The 15,853-nt window shown below is 36.5% G+C and overlaps 1 protein-coding gene across 1 annotated transcript in view; it reads left to right on the plus strand.

Annotated features, from left to right (window-relative positions):
- SNTG2 (syntrophin gamma 2) overlaps positions 1 to 15,853 on the plus strand; it is a 196,835-nt gene that overhangs the window by 60,894 nt on the left and 120,088 nt on the right. The window contains exons 5-6 of the mRNA XM_063298804.1: positions 1,387 to 1,430; positions 1,538 to 1,579. Coding sequence (XP_063154874.1) covers positions 1,387 to 1,430; positions 1,538 to 1,579 — 86 coding nt within the window. The remainder of the gene's footprint in view (positions 1 to 1,386; positions 1,431 to 1,537; positions 1,580 to 15,853) is intronic.

Consider the following 15,853-nt stretch of genomic DNA (forward strand, 5'->3'; position numbering starts at 1 on the left):
CATGAGCTGCACTGGTTCCCAGTAGGCTTCCTGGTACAATTCAAGGTGCTTGTTATCACCTATAAAGCCCTCCATGGTATAGGATCGGGCTGTTTGTGGGGTTGCCTTTCTCCATTATTTCTGCTCACCTCACCAGATCTAATAGAGAAAGCATGCTTCAGGTCCCTTCTAAAAAATGCTATCTTGTTGGACCCCAGAGTCATGCCTTCTCAGTGGCAGCCCCTGCCCTGTGGAACAGCATCCCCCTTGAGATTCAGATGGCCCAACCCTGTTAGGTTTTCGCAAGGCATGGAAGATCTGGCTGTTTCCCCAGGCATTTAGGTCAGGTGGGTAGATGTGCTGTTGCTGATGTGCTTTTTTGGTGAGTGGCATTATAGTTTATCCTTGGGCATTGGAGGTTATATGTTGTGGATTTCTGTGTTTTTAATCCTTGTAAACTGCCCAGAGTCACTTGTGCAAGATGGGTGGCTGTATAAATCATATAAATAAATAATAAATAGCACACTGGTTTGTCTCCAGCTTGTTCTACAGAAAATGCCAATTACTACAGTACTGACAATTAGAAGCAAATATAAAAATCCTGATTTTTTTCCCCTCAAACATTCCCTAAAAGGTTTTTCATATTTGTGGCCCCACTTCAAACTAAGGCATCAATATTTATTGGTACACCATGGGCTTAGCACAATATACTTTTTGCTTTAATTAAAACTTTTATATATCCCGTTTATCCTTCACAGATGATACCTGACAGTCCTTAGCTTTTAATCATTCCTTCCCCTCCCCAATTACAGAAATATTCAATAAAGACATTTAAAACACATGGAAAATTATATTGCTGTGGTGTGACATAAGCCTATGAAACAAGGATGTGGCCCTTCCAATGAGTGGTACTCTATGCTTCCTTGGTATGCAATGAGTTGGCAGTCACATTAATTTTATTTTGCAGAAACTGCAAATTATGAGCTGAACGAATACTTTGGTGGACTGGATTCAAGTTCACACTAGATAGCTTTATTAAATTCCTACTACAACCTCTTTGATTATTTCATTCTGTGGACATATTTTCAGGAGGAAAGAACAAAGGAACCAGAATTTCTACTTTGCTATATTACCAATGCTAACAAAAATAAGAATCATGCTTTCTCCATATTTTAATAAAATCTATCATTAATGAGAAACCATATTTGTGTTCCATATGGGATAATATTTTGTGAATGAAAAGTAGCTTTCATAATTTTCTTAGAAATGTTATCATTTTTTTCAGCTGTTCTGAATTACTGTGATGCTGTTTCAGGAAGAACTTTCACAAAAACAGCAGTTTTTGTAGCAGCATGTATCATCATTTTAGGCCCTTAAGTAATTTGTGATTCTTTTATCATTCTGCAGCAGACCAATCAGGAATGTTATTTATTGGAGATGCCGTAATACAGGTCAGTTGATTCTATACACTTGCTTTAAAGTATGATGCTTTTTAATGCTTACAATAAACTTCATATTATTTGCCTAATGTTTCAAATAATCCCTTTATGATGTTTAGGTTAATGGCATAAGTGTAGAAGGCGCTACCCATGAAGAAGTGGTAAGTTGCACAATGTTTTCTTTTTCTTTCCCAGCTGTATGTTGTAAATTGCTGCCCAGATTGTTCTTGCTTTCTTGATAATATATTTTTCAGTGCACTTTTCAAAGAATGACAGAAATATTCATTGGTTTTCACAACATACACACATCTAGTTTTCAAGCCCAGTTGTTTCATTCTCATGGCGTCTAGAGCTAAGCCCTCTATTCCTCCATGGAAGTTATATAGCATATGCAAAAGCAGACCAAAACATGATTTATCTTCTTGAAAAAGGAAAGGAAGCTATAATTTGTAAGAAATAGTTAATGAAAGACTCTATATGCATTAATCATTAAAAATGCTTTTAACTACCACATCTTTATTGTCCTTTGTTAAGGCACTATGTTCATATTTTAGAAGTAGTATTGCATTTCTTCTCAAGGGAGAAGCAAGAATCCAACATACCTCATTCTTTCACTACTGTCTCACTTATTCATTGGCTCTAACTACATATCTATATAGTAGCATCTAGAAACTCAAAAGTTTCAATGTTTGGTTTCAGCCATTTGAAAAATGGAGGTCAGAAAAGGCTATCTCAACAAAGTTGAGAACATTGTTCCATTTCAGATATAAATCCCTATACTATACTTTATTTATTCTTCCATTCTTTGTCCTTCTCTTTCCTATTAGTTTCACTGCCAAGTGTAGATTTAAAACTCTGATCCCACAAATACTATTGTTCTTCTGATGTTGAGCTACATAATTGATTATAATAGATTATTTGCCTTTGAGAGCCATAGGAGGTATGACCAAGGGACACCACACCTCTGGAGTGAGCCCTTTTCCCTTTGGGTGGTTTAATTTAAGCCTTAAATTATTAAAAAAATTTATCCAAATTTTGCAGCCAAATTTTAGGAGTGCAGTGCAGAGGGCTGCAGAACCACATGCATATTCTCCATTTATGTAACAGACCAGCAGGTTCCAGATTATTTTAAGAAGGCAGCCAAACTCAGAAAGAGAAGAATCAAGATAAAAGGAAAAAGGAAATGAAAACACAAAGCAAGTGGGATAATTGACAGGGTAGATACTGCATTGCAGCAATAGTAGAATGATTGAGAACAGCTGTTGATTTCACCAAATGGGTGCCAAATATTATAAAGGAAGTGATTATGTCCCCTGAATAATTGGGGGGATTTCCAGGTTTAGGCTAAAATCCTCTCTTCAGCAGCTCAGAATTCCATGGCCTTGTCTTAGTTAATATTCAGCTCCCTAGAAGCTCACTGGGTGTCTTTGGGCCAATCATTCTCTCTCAGTCCAACCAATCTCACAGGGAAATACAAGCCTTGGACTTCACTTAAATATAAAGGTATACCAAATAAAACACTAATACTAACATGGCAGTCTATGGGTCATTTCATGTTTATTAATCCAGATGAAAGTGATTGGTAGGTAGAATGAGGGTTTTGAAATACCTCTGTTATGGGCAGATCATGTTCACTGGATCACTCTGCAGGGCTGAGGAACCTATGAAATCAGTCAGTCTTAGAAGGTTGATCTTTCTGAACATACTTAGTGAGCTAGCAAGTCTGGTGAAATGCTGGTTTTGCTATGGGACAGAGAGTTGATTCTGTTGATAGAATTGCTCTTAGACAACATCAGAGATTAAAGTAACAATGCGGAAAAGGTGGAGTTACATCCAACCAAAAACTGTCCACAAATTATTGCTAGTGTATAGTACAAAGGCTAGAGTTCTGTGTCCATGACCTTCAAGACCTTAATGGTTTAGAGCTAGGCTTCTGAAGGACTGTATCCTTCCATAGGAACTTAAAATTGTTATCATAAGCTCACTATCTTGAGATGCGTTCATGAATACTCAGTGTTTTGACAGCATGCTTATTGTGAAACTCACATCTGAGGGAAGTGAGGTTTCTCTGTTTCTTCTTTCCTTTACATTAGAAGCATTAATTCATGCTGCTTTCAAATTGTGTTGCATATTGATTTAATTGATCTTTTATTGGATGCTCCTTCACCTGTCCTATTTCTATATCACATCCACACACATAAGTTTTCATGTTTTCCCTTTTTATTTTTGGTATCAGCACTTCTCAAGGGAGACCTTTCAAAGTTATTATCTGATATAGTTGCACTTTTATTTTAAGTACAATCACTCTTCTAGTAATATATAATAATTGTGAAGGCTGGCTTCATTTGCCATATCAGAGTTACAGCCTGTGGTCCCTTTTTAAAATGAAATTTCAAGTTCTCTATTTGAATTTCTTTTTTGGTTCATTATCTACCATTTCTATAATATCTGTACTATGGCAACCATTGATATTGTTCCAAGGAGAGAAATTAACACAGCATGGCATCACATTGCAAGAAAGGTTTTTTAAAAATCCAGCAGAAGCTTTTTTGCTGCAAATCACTTCACTTGACATGATAAGAACTTAATAACTGAACAAAAGTCATGTCCAATTCATGATAATTTTTGTCATATTATAAGCAGTTAAAGTAACTATTAGCAAGGTTTAAATTTGAAACAGTATATACAGCGTTATTCTATTATGAAGCGAATCAAATGATTTTGTGAAAGGAGGCCTAAGTTAGCAATTAATGCAAAATCATTTTTTTATTATTATTTCCTTCTTAAACCAGTTGGGGGCAAGAATGTCAATTAAGATTGTCAGCAGTCTGAACCTGAAAAATGAGAAGAAAAGTCCCTATAAAATGCCTTGCAGCAATAGAAGACTCCTATATTTTGTGATTTATAAGTTAAAGTAAGAAGATGTATGGATAATCTTCTATATAAAAGAAGAAATGTTTCCTAATCTAATTTTCTTCTAGCACTTCCTCGCTGGTGACTTACCTTTTAACCGCTTACTCCTATACTTGTCTATTCAGATAAAAGATCCATTAAGTTCAGTAGGGCTTCCAAACAGTAAGAGAGTGGAGGATGCTGCTTAACAGTACAGCCCAAGGCATATTCACTCTGATGTGAATTCCATTGTGATAAGAGGATTGCCACCTAACAAGGAAGCCTATTTGTTTGTGAAAATATCCTTTCCTCACTGAACCTCTCAATTCAGGATATGCTAGTTTAATTAATTGTTGTCATTAATAAGAGTCTTTTGGACAAATATTTTTATAAATAAATAAGTCGTTATAATCCTTGTGTTACTTATTCTGATGGCATTCACGACGTTATGCAGCCACAGCATTCATTAAAGAACAACAGCAGCAACAAAAACCCTGCCCAAAACTCTTGAAATAATTCAGACAGGAATTCAGAAAGTAATGAGGTTTGGTAATCTTGCATTCTTTCAGCTATTTGAATTTATTAAAAAAAAAATTAAATTCTGTGAACAACATGTGGATTAGCCATGTTATACTGTAATGGATCTGTATGGCTCCTACCATTTGTGGTTCCAATGATGTAACTTACCATATAAATGAAAAAATTAAGAATCTTAATCACCTCTATTTTACTTCTATTTTTACCTTTATGATCACTTCTATTTAAATTTTCTGCAACACTAAGATCACTACATTATTAAGATTTTGTGCACAGGTGTAGATTCCTATTCATGCTCTAACAGAAAATAGTTATTCACTACAATTATGCACTACGGAGCGTGGATGGGTGTGGTGCTACGGAGTAAGAGATCCCTGGGATCTCGTACTCCATAGTGGGGCTCCTCAGGAAAAAAAGCAGTAGGAGCAACTTGCAACCTTTCTTGCCAGCTTCCCCATTGACTTTACATGTGGGAAGGTCACAAATGGTGATCAGGTGACTGCGGCTCGCTGTGACGTAATTGCAAGCTGGGAACCCAAGCACATGGAACCCAATTATATGACCGTAGGGACGCTGCAATGGCTGGAACTCCAAGGACTAATCATACGTCTCCCTCATTCAGGGCTCTCGTAACTTTGAATGATTGCTAAACGAGCGGTTGTAGCCCAAGGACTGTGTGTATAAGAAAAAAGAGGAGGTAGAGCACAATCAGACTTTCAAGGTTTTGTTAGAGTACCAATCTGGTCTATAACAGATAGACCAGATTTCCTGGATTTCCTGGTCTGGTCTACCTACTGAGGTTTACAATACACAATGTTCACTATCCATATTTTACACTATTAGCTTTTAAGGTATGATGCATCTGGTAAGGATGATGGCATCTGGTAGTCTGTGACTTAGCATGTAAAAAGACTAAATGATAAAGATAAATGGTGAATGAATGAAAAAAAAATGTGTGTATATGAAACTAAAAAAAAGTAGAAGGATATAATAGATTTAAATGACCATGGCCTGATTTTCTGGAATGTAGTAATGACTACATGCAGGGAAGCAAAGGTGTTGATTTAGTTATGATTGAAGGGGGTTAAAATGTATGTCAGAAAGTATAAATTGGTGTCATGTAGGTTGTTCCAGGAGCATATGAAAATAGGAATCCATGCATTGTTGATGAATATATGTTCTGTTCCAATGAATGGTGATAATAGAAGAATCAAATATGAGTTCTGGGAAAAATTACACAACATTCTGAATGAATGGAATCTGGGGGAAAATAATTTTAGCAGCTGACATAAATAGATAGGTGGAAAGGAGATGAGAAACTACAGAAAAAGCGATTTAGTCATTCATAAACCCCAAAATGAATGTGAATGCTTACTGCTTATTTATTTATTTATTTTGTTTATTTTCTATCCCGCCTTTATTTTTTTATAAATAACTAAAGGCGGCGAACATACCTAATACTCCTTCCTCCTCCTATTTTCTCCACAACAACAACCTTTTACTCAGAATCTTTTTAGAAAATATGTTTGTTTGAAATACTTGGTTTAAGCATAAGACCATTCATGTGTACACAAGGTAAATTAATAAGAAAGTATGATTGATTTTGTTGTTTGTGATGAAAGATTAGGAGAATTAGTGAAAGAAACAAAATGATGAGAGGTTCTGAATGTGAGACAGTCCATTATTTGATAGTGACAAGAATAGATCTTGAGAAATAATGGACATGGAAGAAAGGGAAAGAAGTAAAAGAAAGTAGAACAATTGCAAGAGATGAAAATATAAGTCCTGTATGAAAAACTATCAGAAAATAGATTAATCTCCCAGCAGAATGTATGGAAACAGGACACAAGGAAAGATAGAGAAGCAGCTAGGAACACACTAAAAAGAATTATGATGTATAAAGTTTTTCTAATGAGAGAATGAAAAAGGATGCTTTGGTGAAATGATGAAATAAAAAAGGCTATGGATGAGAAATGTAATGCATATAAGAGAAAAATTCCTGCAAAAATGAGTATGAGGAGAAACTATTGTATAATGATTATATATAGGCAAAGATGGTTGCATATAATGTAAAAGAGAACAAGGTAGTGTTAAGATTAAGAAAAAGTGTAAATGATTTTAATGGAAATTTTAAAATAATATTTTAGAAATTGTTGAAGCAGGCAAAACAAGTAACCTCCAGCAGAATTAATGGAATAATAGTGAGGAAGTGATTGGGGAGAAAAATGGAGTAAGGGAATGCTGGAAGGAGAATTCTAGAGATTTCTATGGGAATGATAGTGATATGTTGAAGAGTGAAATTAAAACAAATGTAACACTTGTTAATACCCAAGAAAAAGAGCTGAAAAGGCATTTATAACTGCTGTGAAAAGCTATAAGTTTACATATATAAATGGTATAACTGGAGAAATGTTTAAATATGGATGTGGTTTGCTTATGGAGTGATTCTGTTATTTTTTTCAACATGTGTGTGAAAGCTGCATTTGTGCCTGACAGTTGGACGAATGTGGTTATTGTTCCCTGTACAATGGGAAATGCATCAACAGAAAATGCTTTGTGCCAGGTGGGGTCTATAAACCAGATTTCTTTTAACCTTTATCATGTGTTAATGTGGGATCTCCATCTTCCAGTTGTTTATATCTCACATAAACCATTATAAAAGATATTATATACATTATCAAAACTAGGCAAGCCTTTTTGTACTGGAGTTTGATCAGAGACCTATCTTGCAAATATAATATCAGCTTTTTATATCCTTAAAAGGTTACTTTGTACACCCCAAAAGTACCAGTTTTCATAATTCAAATAATTTATTTTGTTATTGTTTCTTAAAAGTTCCTTTATTTAGGGAACAGTGGAAAATTCAGCAAAGTACTAATCTGATACATTTTTTTCTCCATGTGGTTACAGCTGATTGACAAACATACATACACACACAGTCACGCATGCATACAGTATATCCTATTTCTTAGAGAAGTTTCATTGCTTTTGAGTCAGGACAGTAAATTGGATAGGAGAAGGTAAACTACTGATAGCATGAAAATAAGATCTATAGTGTTATTTTGAAACCTAACTTTGTTAGAATAATTTCTATAGCTGCTTATAGTGATTAAATTTTCATCTGGTGACTTTTCAATAAATAATCCCCACACCATTTTAGTATCTTGATATTCTTATCTGAGGTTGGAGGGATTAATAGAAGTCCTATTTTTGCTTAACTATTTTTGCTTTTATTGTCCTGTGCTGAGGTGTGACAGTTCCAAGCAGACATAAGAAAATTAGATAAGTCAGTAGTTTGGTGAATATTTGGAAGCAGTTGGAAGTAGTTCTTTGTCTAACAGATTCCTGCCATCTATCTATCTATCTATCTATCTATCTATCTATCTATCTATCTATCTATCTATCTATCTTAGTTCACAGATTTAAATCCTGGGTCTCTTTTTACTTTTTTTTGAATCAGTGGCTCTGTAGTTTTATTGATTGCCTTTGAGGTTATCTAACATCTGTCCTTTGTTTACAGAATGGCATTCTCTAGCATGAGAATCAGAGACTCCATCTCACCAGCTTCAATTCTAACATAAAATCACTGAAAATGTATAAATGTGAGAAAGAAAGTCGATTGTATATTTTTCAGTTTAGAGAAGGCATATGATAAAATGAATAGACTTAAATCATGGAATATTTTGCATGAATATGGAATCAAAGGTTGGTTGCTGACTGCAATAAGAGTCATATATGATGGAAGTAAAGCATGCATGATTATTTAGTGAAGAGTTCAACATTCAGTGGAGAGTAAGACATGTCCCCTTGGCTGTTTAATGTAATTGTGAATAATTTATATGGAATGTTTGTGATGACAGTACAGGTGGGGATATGAATGTATGTGTACTTTTGTATGTAGATGATAAAAGATCGTTGGCTGAGAAATCAAAAGATATAGCAAATGATATCTCCATCAAAGTCATCCTTCTTATGTTCTATACCGGATTGGCAGTAGAATTGCCTAGACTCCTGATCTTGGGAGATTTCAAGCTGCCTTGAAATCAAGCTGAATGTGGAGTTGGAGGCAGTTCAGGAGTTCATTCCACCATAACAACCACCGACCTGACCTGACTCACAGCACTGCTCAAACATTAGATCTATTTTTTAAAGAACTTTAATAATTTTCAGAGTATAGTTAAAATACAAAATATAGAATATAGAACAGATAGAGTATAGAACTAAAGAAAAAAGAAACACTATAAAAGTGCGGCACAGAGAGAGAACAGAAACAGAAAGTGACTTCCGACCTTCTCCAATACAGATATGAATGCATTTACAAATATAATCTCTTACCATTAGTTAAACCTTAGTAACATTATTTCTATCAAATCAAACCATTTAATCATGAAACCCATAATCAAAACTTCATTTTTTTCTGACACAAGCAAATAGTCTAAAAGTGGTTGCCAATTAGCAACAAATCTAGACACGGTATTTTCCCTTATCAACACTGTTAACTTTGCCATTTGGGCCAGTTCCATCAGTTTAATCATCCATTCCTCCACTGTAGGAATTTGTGGTTCTTTCCATCTTTGTGCATATAAAAGTCTTGCTGCTATAATCATGTATAAGAGCAAAGTCCCATGTTGTTTCTCGAGCTGCTTAAAGTCCACTTTAAGGACCTTTTGAATATTAACACATATTTGATCCCAAAAATTTTTGGCCTTCTCACAAGTCCACCAAAGATGTTCACCAAGAGAACATTTCCAACAAACATTAGTTACTCCATTACACATTTTTGACAGCTTATCAGGAGTTAAATACCAACGATACATCATTTTATAAAAATTCTCTTTTGAGTTATAATTCAAAGTAAATTTCAAACCTTTGTTCCACACGTTCTCCCATTGCTCCAACATAATATCGTGTCCAAAGTTCTTAGCTCATTTAATCATATATTCTTTAACTTGTTCATCTTCTAAATTCATCTGAAACAGCATTTTATACATCTTTGTGATAACATGTTCATCATTTATACAGAGTTCCATTTCAAATTGAGTTCTTGCATTGACAACTTTAAAATTCTTTTTATCTACTTTAAAACTTTCTGACAATTGCACATATGTAAACTGATGACATGCAAAACTGTCCAACTCTAACAGTTCCCTTGTTTTAAGCTTAGGTTCACCCTCCTCAAAGTTTAACAAATTTTTATAATTTAACCAGCTTGTTCTCCCCACATTTTCTCTTCTAACAGATGCTTCATGAGGTGACAACCACAATGGTACATTAGGAGACAGTCTTGCTTTATATTTATTCCAAACCCTCATTATGACACTCCTAACAAAATGGTTCTTAAAATCTTTATTAACTTTAACTTCGTCATACCACAAATAGGTGTGTCACCCAAATCTCAATTCATGTCCTTCAAGTTGCAATAACTTCCTGTTCTTCGAAGTTATCCATTCCTTCATCCAAAGCAAACAACAGGCATCAAAGTACAATTTTAAATCAGGTAAACCCAAACTGCCTTGTTCTTTGGCATCTTGTAACAATTTATATTAAATTCTGGGTTTCTTGCCTTGCCAAATGAACTTAGAGATATCCTTCTGCCATTGTTTAAATGGTAAATCTGTTGTCAAAATCAGTATGGTCTGAAAAAGAAACAACGTCCTAGGTGTCATCTTAATCCCAGATATTCTCCCCATAAGAGACAGTTGTAGTTTTTCCCATCTTAACAGATCTTTTTTCACATCATTCCAAATTTTAACATGATTATTCTGAAACAACATACTATTCTTGGTTGATAAAATCACCCCCGTTATCTAACCTTTTTTCAATCTTGAAACAAGTCTTACCTATCAATAATTCTTGATTGGACAAAGTCATATTTTTGGTCAGCATCTTTGCTTTTTGTTTATTTACTTTAAGTCCCGCCAATGACCCAAATTCTTTAAATTTCTTCATCAGATGTTCGACAGTATCCAAAGGATCCTGTAGTGTCAAAACTAAATCATCAGTGAAAGCCCTCAGTTTAAAGACCTCTTTTTTGATCTTTAAGCCCTTTATTTGTTTGTCTCGTCTAATATCTCTATTAAAAACTTCCAACACCAAAATAAAGAGCAAAGGCGACAAAGGACATCCTTGTCTTGTTCCTTTTTGTACATGACATGGATCGGTTAACTCATCGTTCACAGTGATCCTTGCCTTTTGAGGTGTATAAATTGACTTAATTCCATGAATAAAATACTCTCCAAAGTCCATATTTGCCAAGACTTTAAACATGAAACTCCAGTTCAAATTATCCAAGGCTTTCTCTGCGTCTAGGAAAATAAGAGCCTCTTGACACTCATTATGATATTGTAAATATTCTATAATATCCAAGGCAATTCTTACATTATCTTTTAGCTGTCTTTTGAGTAAGAACCCACACTGATCGTGGTGAATAAATTCCTGTAAAACTTTCTTCATTCTTTCAGCCAGTATTGAGGCAAATATTTTATGGACATTGTTCAGCAATGAAATTGGTCTGTAATTCTTAATCAAAGAAGGGTCTTGACCTTCCTTTGGTAGAAGTGCAATATTAGCTTCTTTCCATGAATCTGGCATTGCGGAGCCTAACAAAATAGAATTCATCAGTCTTTTAAAAGGTTGAAGAATCTTATCCTCAAAACATCTATAATATAATGCAGGTAAGCCATCAGGGCCTGATGCTTCTCCCAATTTAGTTCTTTTTATAGCTTCCACTATTTCAAAAGTTGTTATAGGATTAGTCAGCGTTGCTTTCTGTGACTATTAGATCTATTTTTTTGTCTCAGGTCAGTGGCAATGTGATTTAGATATGGGAGAAATAAGCATCAATCTCTTGTCATGGTCAGATCACTCTCTGATTGCATTGGAATTCTCCTAGGCTGCCCTCATGGTGGGAAAATAGAACCTACTCAATTGGTCTGACCTGGGTACTTAATGGACTCTATTGGGTTCTATAGGGAGCTTGAGGTTATTCTTGAGGCTGCGGTACACAATTTCACTGAAGCCTTAGTCACTGCTTGGACTGTACATGTGCAGCCTCTTGTGAGGAATGTGGGTTCAGATATCGCAATAGTAAGAAATCTCTGTGGAACCAGTCAGGTCTCAGTAAAGTATTTCATTTATTGAAAGATACAGTACCATTGACCTCTGCATCTAAAGACTCAAGAAATTGTATTTTCCCCTGTCCTCTTCTTTTATCAGACCCAAGTCCCCGCCTTTGCTTGAAATTGAATATTTACAACTGCCTTCAGTTTTACAACATGGGCTTCAGCAACATTCTTCACTGCCCGTTGGCAGATAACACTTTAGCCACAGCATTCTGGTGTCAACTTGCTGAGTCTGTGAAGTTTCTAATTCTTGCTGGCTCTGTGATGTTTCCAGCTCTCACTCACATCAATCAAGTCTCCCCCCTCCCTGCTTTACAACCCATGACAGAGGAAAAGGCCCAGAAGGGGTTTTTATGACTTCTGGGGCCAAACCTCCGACACCTCTCCCTGCTTGTGAATCCTGGAGAAGCCATTAGGTTTTAGATGAGGACCTTTAGGGCCACCATGTGAAATATTTTGGACATTTGTCAAATAAAGATGCTCAGTATTGGACAATTTTTGTCCTGTCTCCAACTTCTATTTCTCGGGGAAAGTTGTTGAGAAGGTGGTTAGGCTGCAGCTACAGAGGACTCTGGAGGAAGCAGATTGTCTGGATATCTTTCAGTCAGGATTCAGTGATCATTATAGTACTGAGATGGTATTGGTTGCACTTGCTGATGATCTCTGGAGGGACTGGGATAGTAAGGATGCATTCATCCTGGCCAGCCTTGATCTCTCAATGGCTTTTCACACCATCAGTCATTATATCCTTCTGGGACCTCTCTGAATTGAGCATTTGCCATTTTTGGCTCTGTATGATGTAGCACTCCCCCAGGTCTTCCTTTTCTTTTGGCTCCTGTTCAAGGAGTAGGAAGGGCTTTTGCACAGCTCCATTTTTTGTGCCAATTGTGCCCTTTCCTAGACTGGGAGGCCTTGCTCATTGTCAATCATGCTTTGCTTACCATCTGTGAGCACTACAGTAGTGCACTTTACATGGGGCTGCCCCTAAAAACCACTCAAAAGTTGCCACTGGTCCATAATGCAAGGCACAGGTAGATGTGGGTATGCCTTGGTTCACCCATGTAAGAACCTCCACAAGTTGCACTGGCTTCCAGTGGACTTCTGGCTGCAACTCAAGATGCTGGTTATCACCTATAAAGCCCTTCATGGGGTGGGGCCAGGTTATTTGCGGGACCATCTGTCTCTGATTATTTCTGTTTGTCCTATGAGGCCTGGCAGGGTAGTCTTCCAGGTCCCCTCTATTAAACAATGCCATGACACCCAGGAAGCATGCCTTCTGTGTTGCAGTACCTATCCTATGGAACAGCATATTCCCTGAGATTCAGATAGCCCCAACCTTCCCGTTTTATCTAGGACAGGGGTGTCCAACCTTTTGGCTTCCCTGGTCCACACTGAGTGAAGAGGAATTGTCTTGAGCCACACATAAATATATATAATATAGTCAATGTATATAAGTAATAAAACCATTTATTTTTTTATATTTTTCATTATAAAGTTTTAAAAAAGAGGGCAACATAAAACTAGTGGGATATTTGACTTTGTTTTTGTAAAACTAATGCATCAATGTCTGGTTTGATGAAAGTGGTTGCAATTCTCAGTGAGTTATCAAGGTGCTCGTCAGAAATTTTAATTCTAATTTTACTCTTCGTATGCTTCATCCTTGAAAATAGTTGCTCACAAATGTACGTGCTGCAAAAAAGTGATGCCATGAATAAGGCGTGATTGTGAAGCGAGGGATATTTTTCTGTGGAAAGATAGGTCTTATAAAAGTCCAGTAGAGAGACATGATCAATTTTTTCTTTGAGTTGAATGTCTGATTGCAACTCTATGCATTCCATTTGAAAATTCAGAGGTAATGTAGTTATTTTGACTGAAAATGGAGTCCAAAATATACCAAAATATTGATGATTTTTCAGGAAATCTTGAAACCTGTTCTCAAATTCTCGCTGTTCACAGGACTGTGTTTAGCCAACGTATTAAAATGTATAAAATTATTTTCTATAACTTGAGCTTGCCATACTTTAATTTTCATTTCAAATGCTGTTATGGTTTGAAACATTGCAGTCATAAGTTGGTTTTCACCTTGAAGATGCATGTTTAACTCATTTAAATGAGCAGTCACATCCACCAAAAACGCTAAATCTGTGAGCCATTTTTTTATCTTCAAGTTCTGGCACAAATTTTCTTTTTGATTCCATAAACAACTTGATTTCATTTCACAGATCATAAAATCTTTTCAGCATTTTACCCTGACTTAGCCACCATACTTCAGAAAAGTAGAAGATGTCCCCATAATCAGCATCCATACTTTTAAGGAACTCCTGTAATTGGCGATGATTCAGTCCCTTGGCCCTTATGAAATTCATGGCTTTGATGACAATTTGCATGACATTATCCATTTTTAAAGCTTTTGCGCATAAATTTTCTTGATGTATGGTAGAATGCAGTGATACTTCATCAAATGTGAGTTGCCGTTGGCACTTGCATCATTTTCTATCAATTTTGTAAGTCCCTCACTTTTACCAACCATCGCCAGGGCGCCATCAGTAGATATACCAGACATGTTGACAATGGTTAAAGAAAATCACTTTAATGTCATTTTTACCGCCATTTCTTTGGTAACATATTCGTTATCAATACCTCTAATAAAAATGGCAAGTTGAGCTGTATCTGTAGCATCAGTACTTTCATCCATCGCCAAAGCATAAAATTTGAAATTCGCAGCTTTACTCGTCAAACCACTTTCGATAGATTTTCCTGTTTCTTCAATTTGCCTGGCTATAGTCTGGTGAGACAAACTGATTTTTGAAAAATCGCTTTTTTATCAGGACAAACACCATCATCTGAGCAAAAAAGTGTTGGAGTAAATTTACAGTTCACTGCTGCCATGGTAGATCTCAAAAAACCCCATATCAGAATACAAAATGTGAGATTTGGTAGTTTCATGAATTCTGGGGCATTTTTCCCTCTTAAGAATATTTTAAAAAAGAAAACCAATGTCCTATTTAATTTTGGAAATCCATGGACATAGTCTACTGTAGGGGCCCTGATGATCCGGGACATAATGGTTCTTGGGTTTATTAGTTGCAACCAAATCATAAATTACTTAGCTATTAATTGGTTAGGCCTGGTGAGAAATATAGAGGAAAACAGGAAGAGAACTGAAGGAAACAGAGACTATTGCTATTAACGTAGACTTCAGCTGCTCTCAGATAAATGTTTATTGTGTAATTGTCTTTCTTCAACATCAGACCCATAGTATTGACATCATTGGGTCCCCTTGAAACTTCTTGATTTGGACTGCTAAAGATCCAGCAAAAGCTGTTTTCTAGCACCAAAAGAGATGTCAGGGACATAGAGGAGCTAAATTTTTCAAGTGCAATGTGGCTTAGTTCCCCATTTTTCTACCTTTGATATGCAAACTTTCACACTTTCTCCCTGAAGGCGACCTCCAGCACCGCATCTCCCAAACCCCTCCTTTGGGAGGAGAGGGCTGGGCAGGCAGTCCCCTGTCCTGGCTTCCTGGTGCAGAGATTTATAGGCTAAGCCTCACCAGCCCTGCCAGGAAAAGAAAGCAGCCCACCTCGTGCTTCTTGCCCATTGCTGCAAACGCCTGATGGCACACTCACCCCAGCAGCAATCCAGGGCTGGCCAATCGGCAACTCGCTTCTCCACCTTGTGGCTTGCAGTACACCCGCCGCCCTTCCCAGGCCTCCTCTTTGTTCAATGCCCACATTTGCCCTCTGCTGGACTCTCCCTTGGCTGCTGTCACCTGCCGGGCTGATTGAAAAGTATGAGTTGTGAAAAAAATTGCAAAATAATGTTTTGGGGCCGCATTACTAGCTGTTCAGGGCCGCATGCAGGCCGCGGGTTGGACACCCCTGA

This window comes from Candoia aspera, chromosome 1 (assembly GCF_035149785.1).
Source record: "Candoia aspera isolate rCanAsp1 chromosome 1, rCanAsp1.hap2, whole genome shotgun sequence".
NCBI classification, from domain to species: Eukaryota; Metazoa; Chordata; class Lepidosauria; order Squamata; family Boidae; genus Candoia; species Candoia aspera.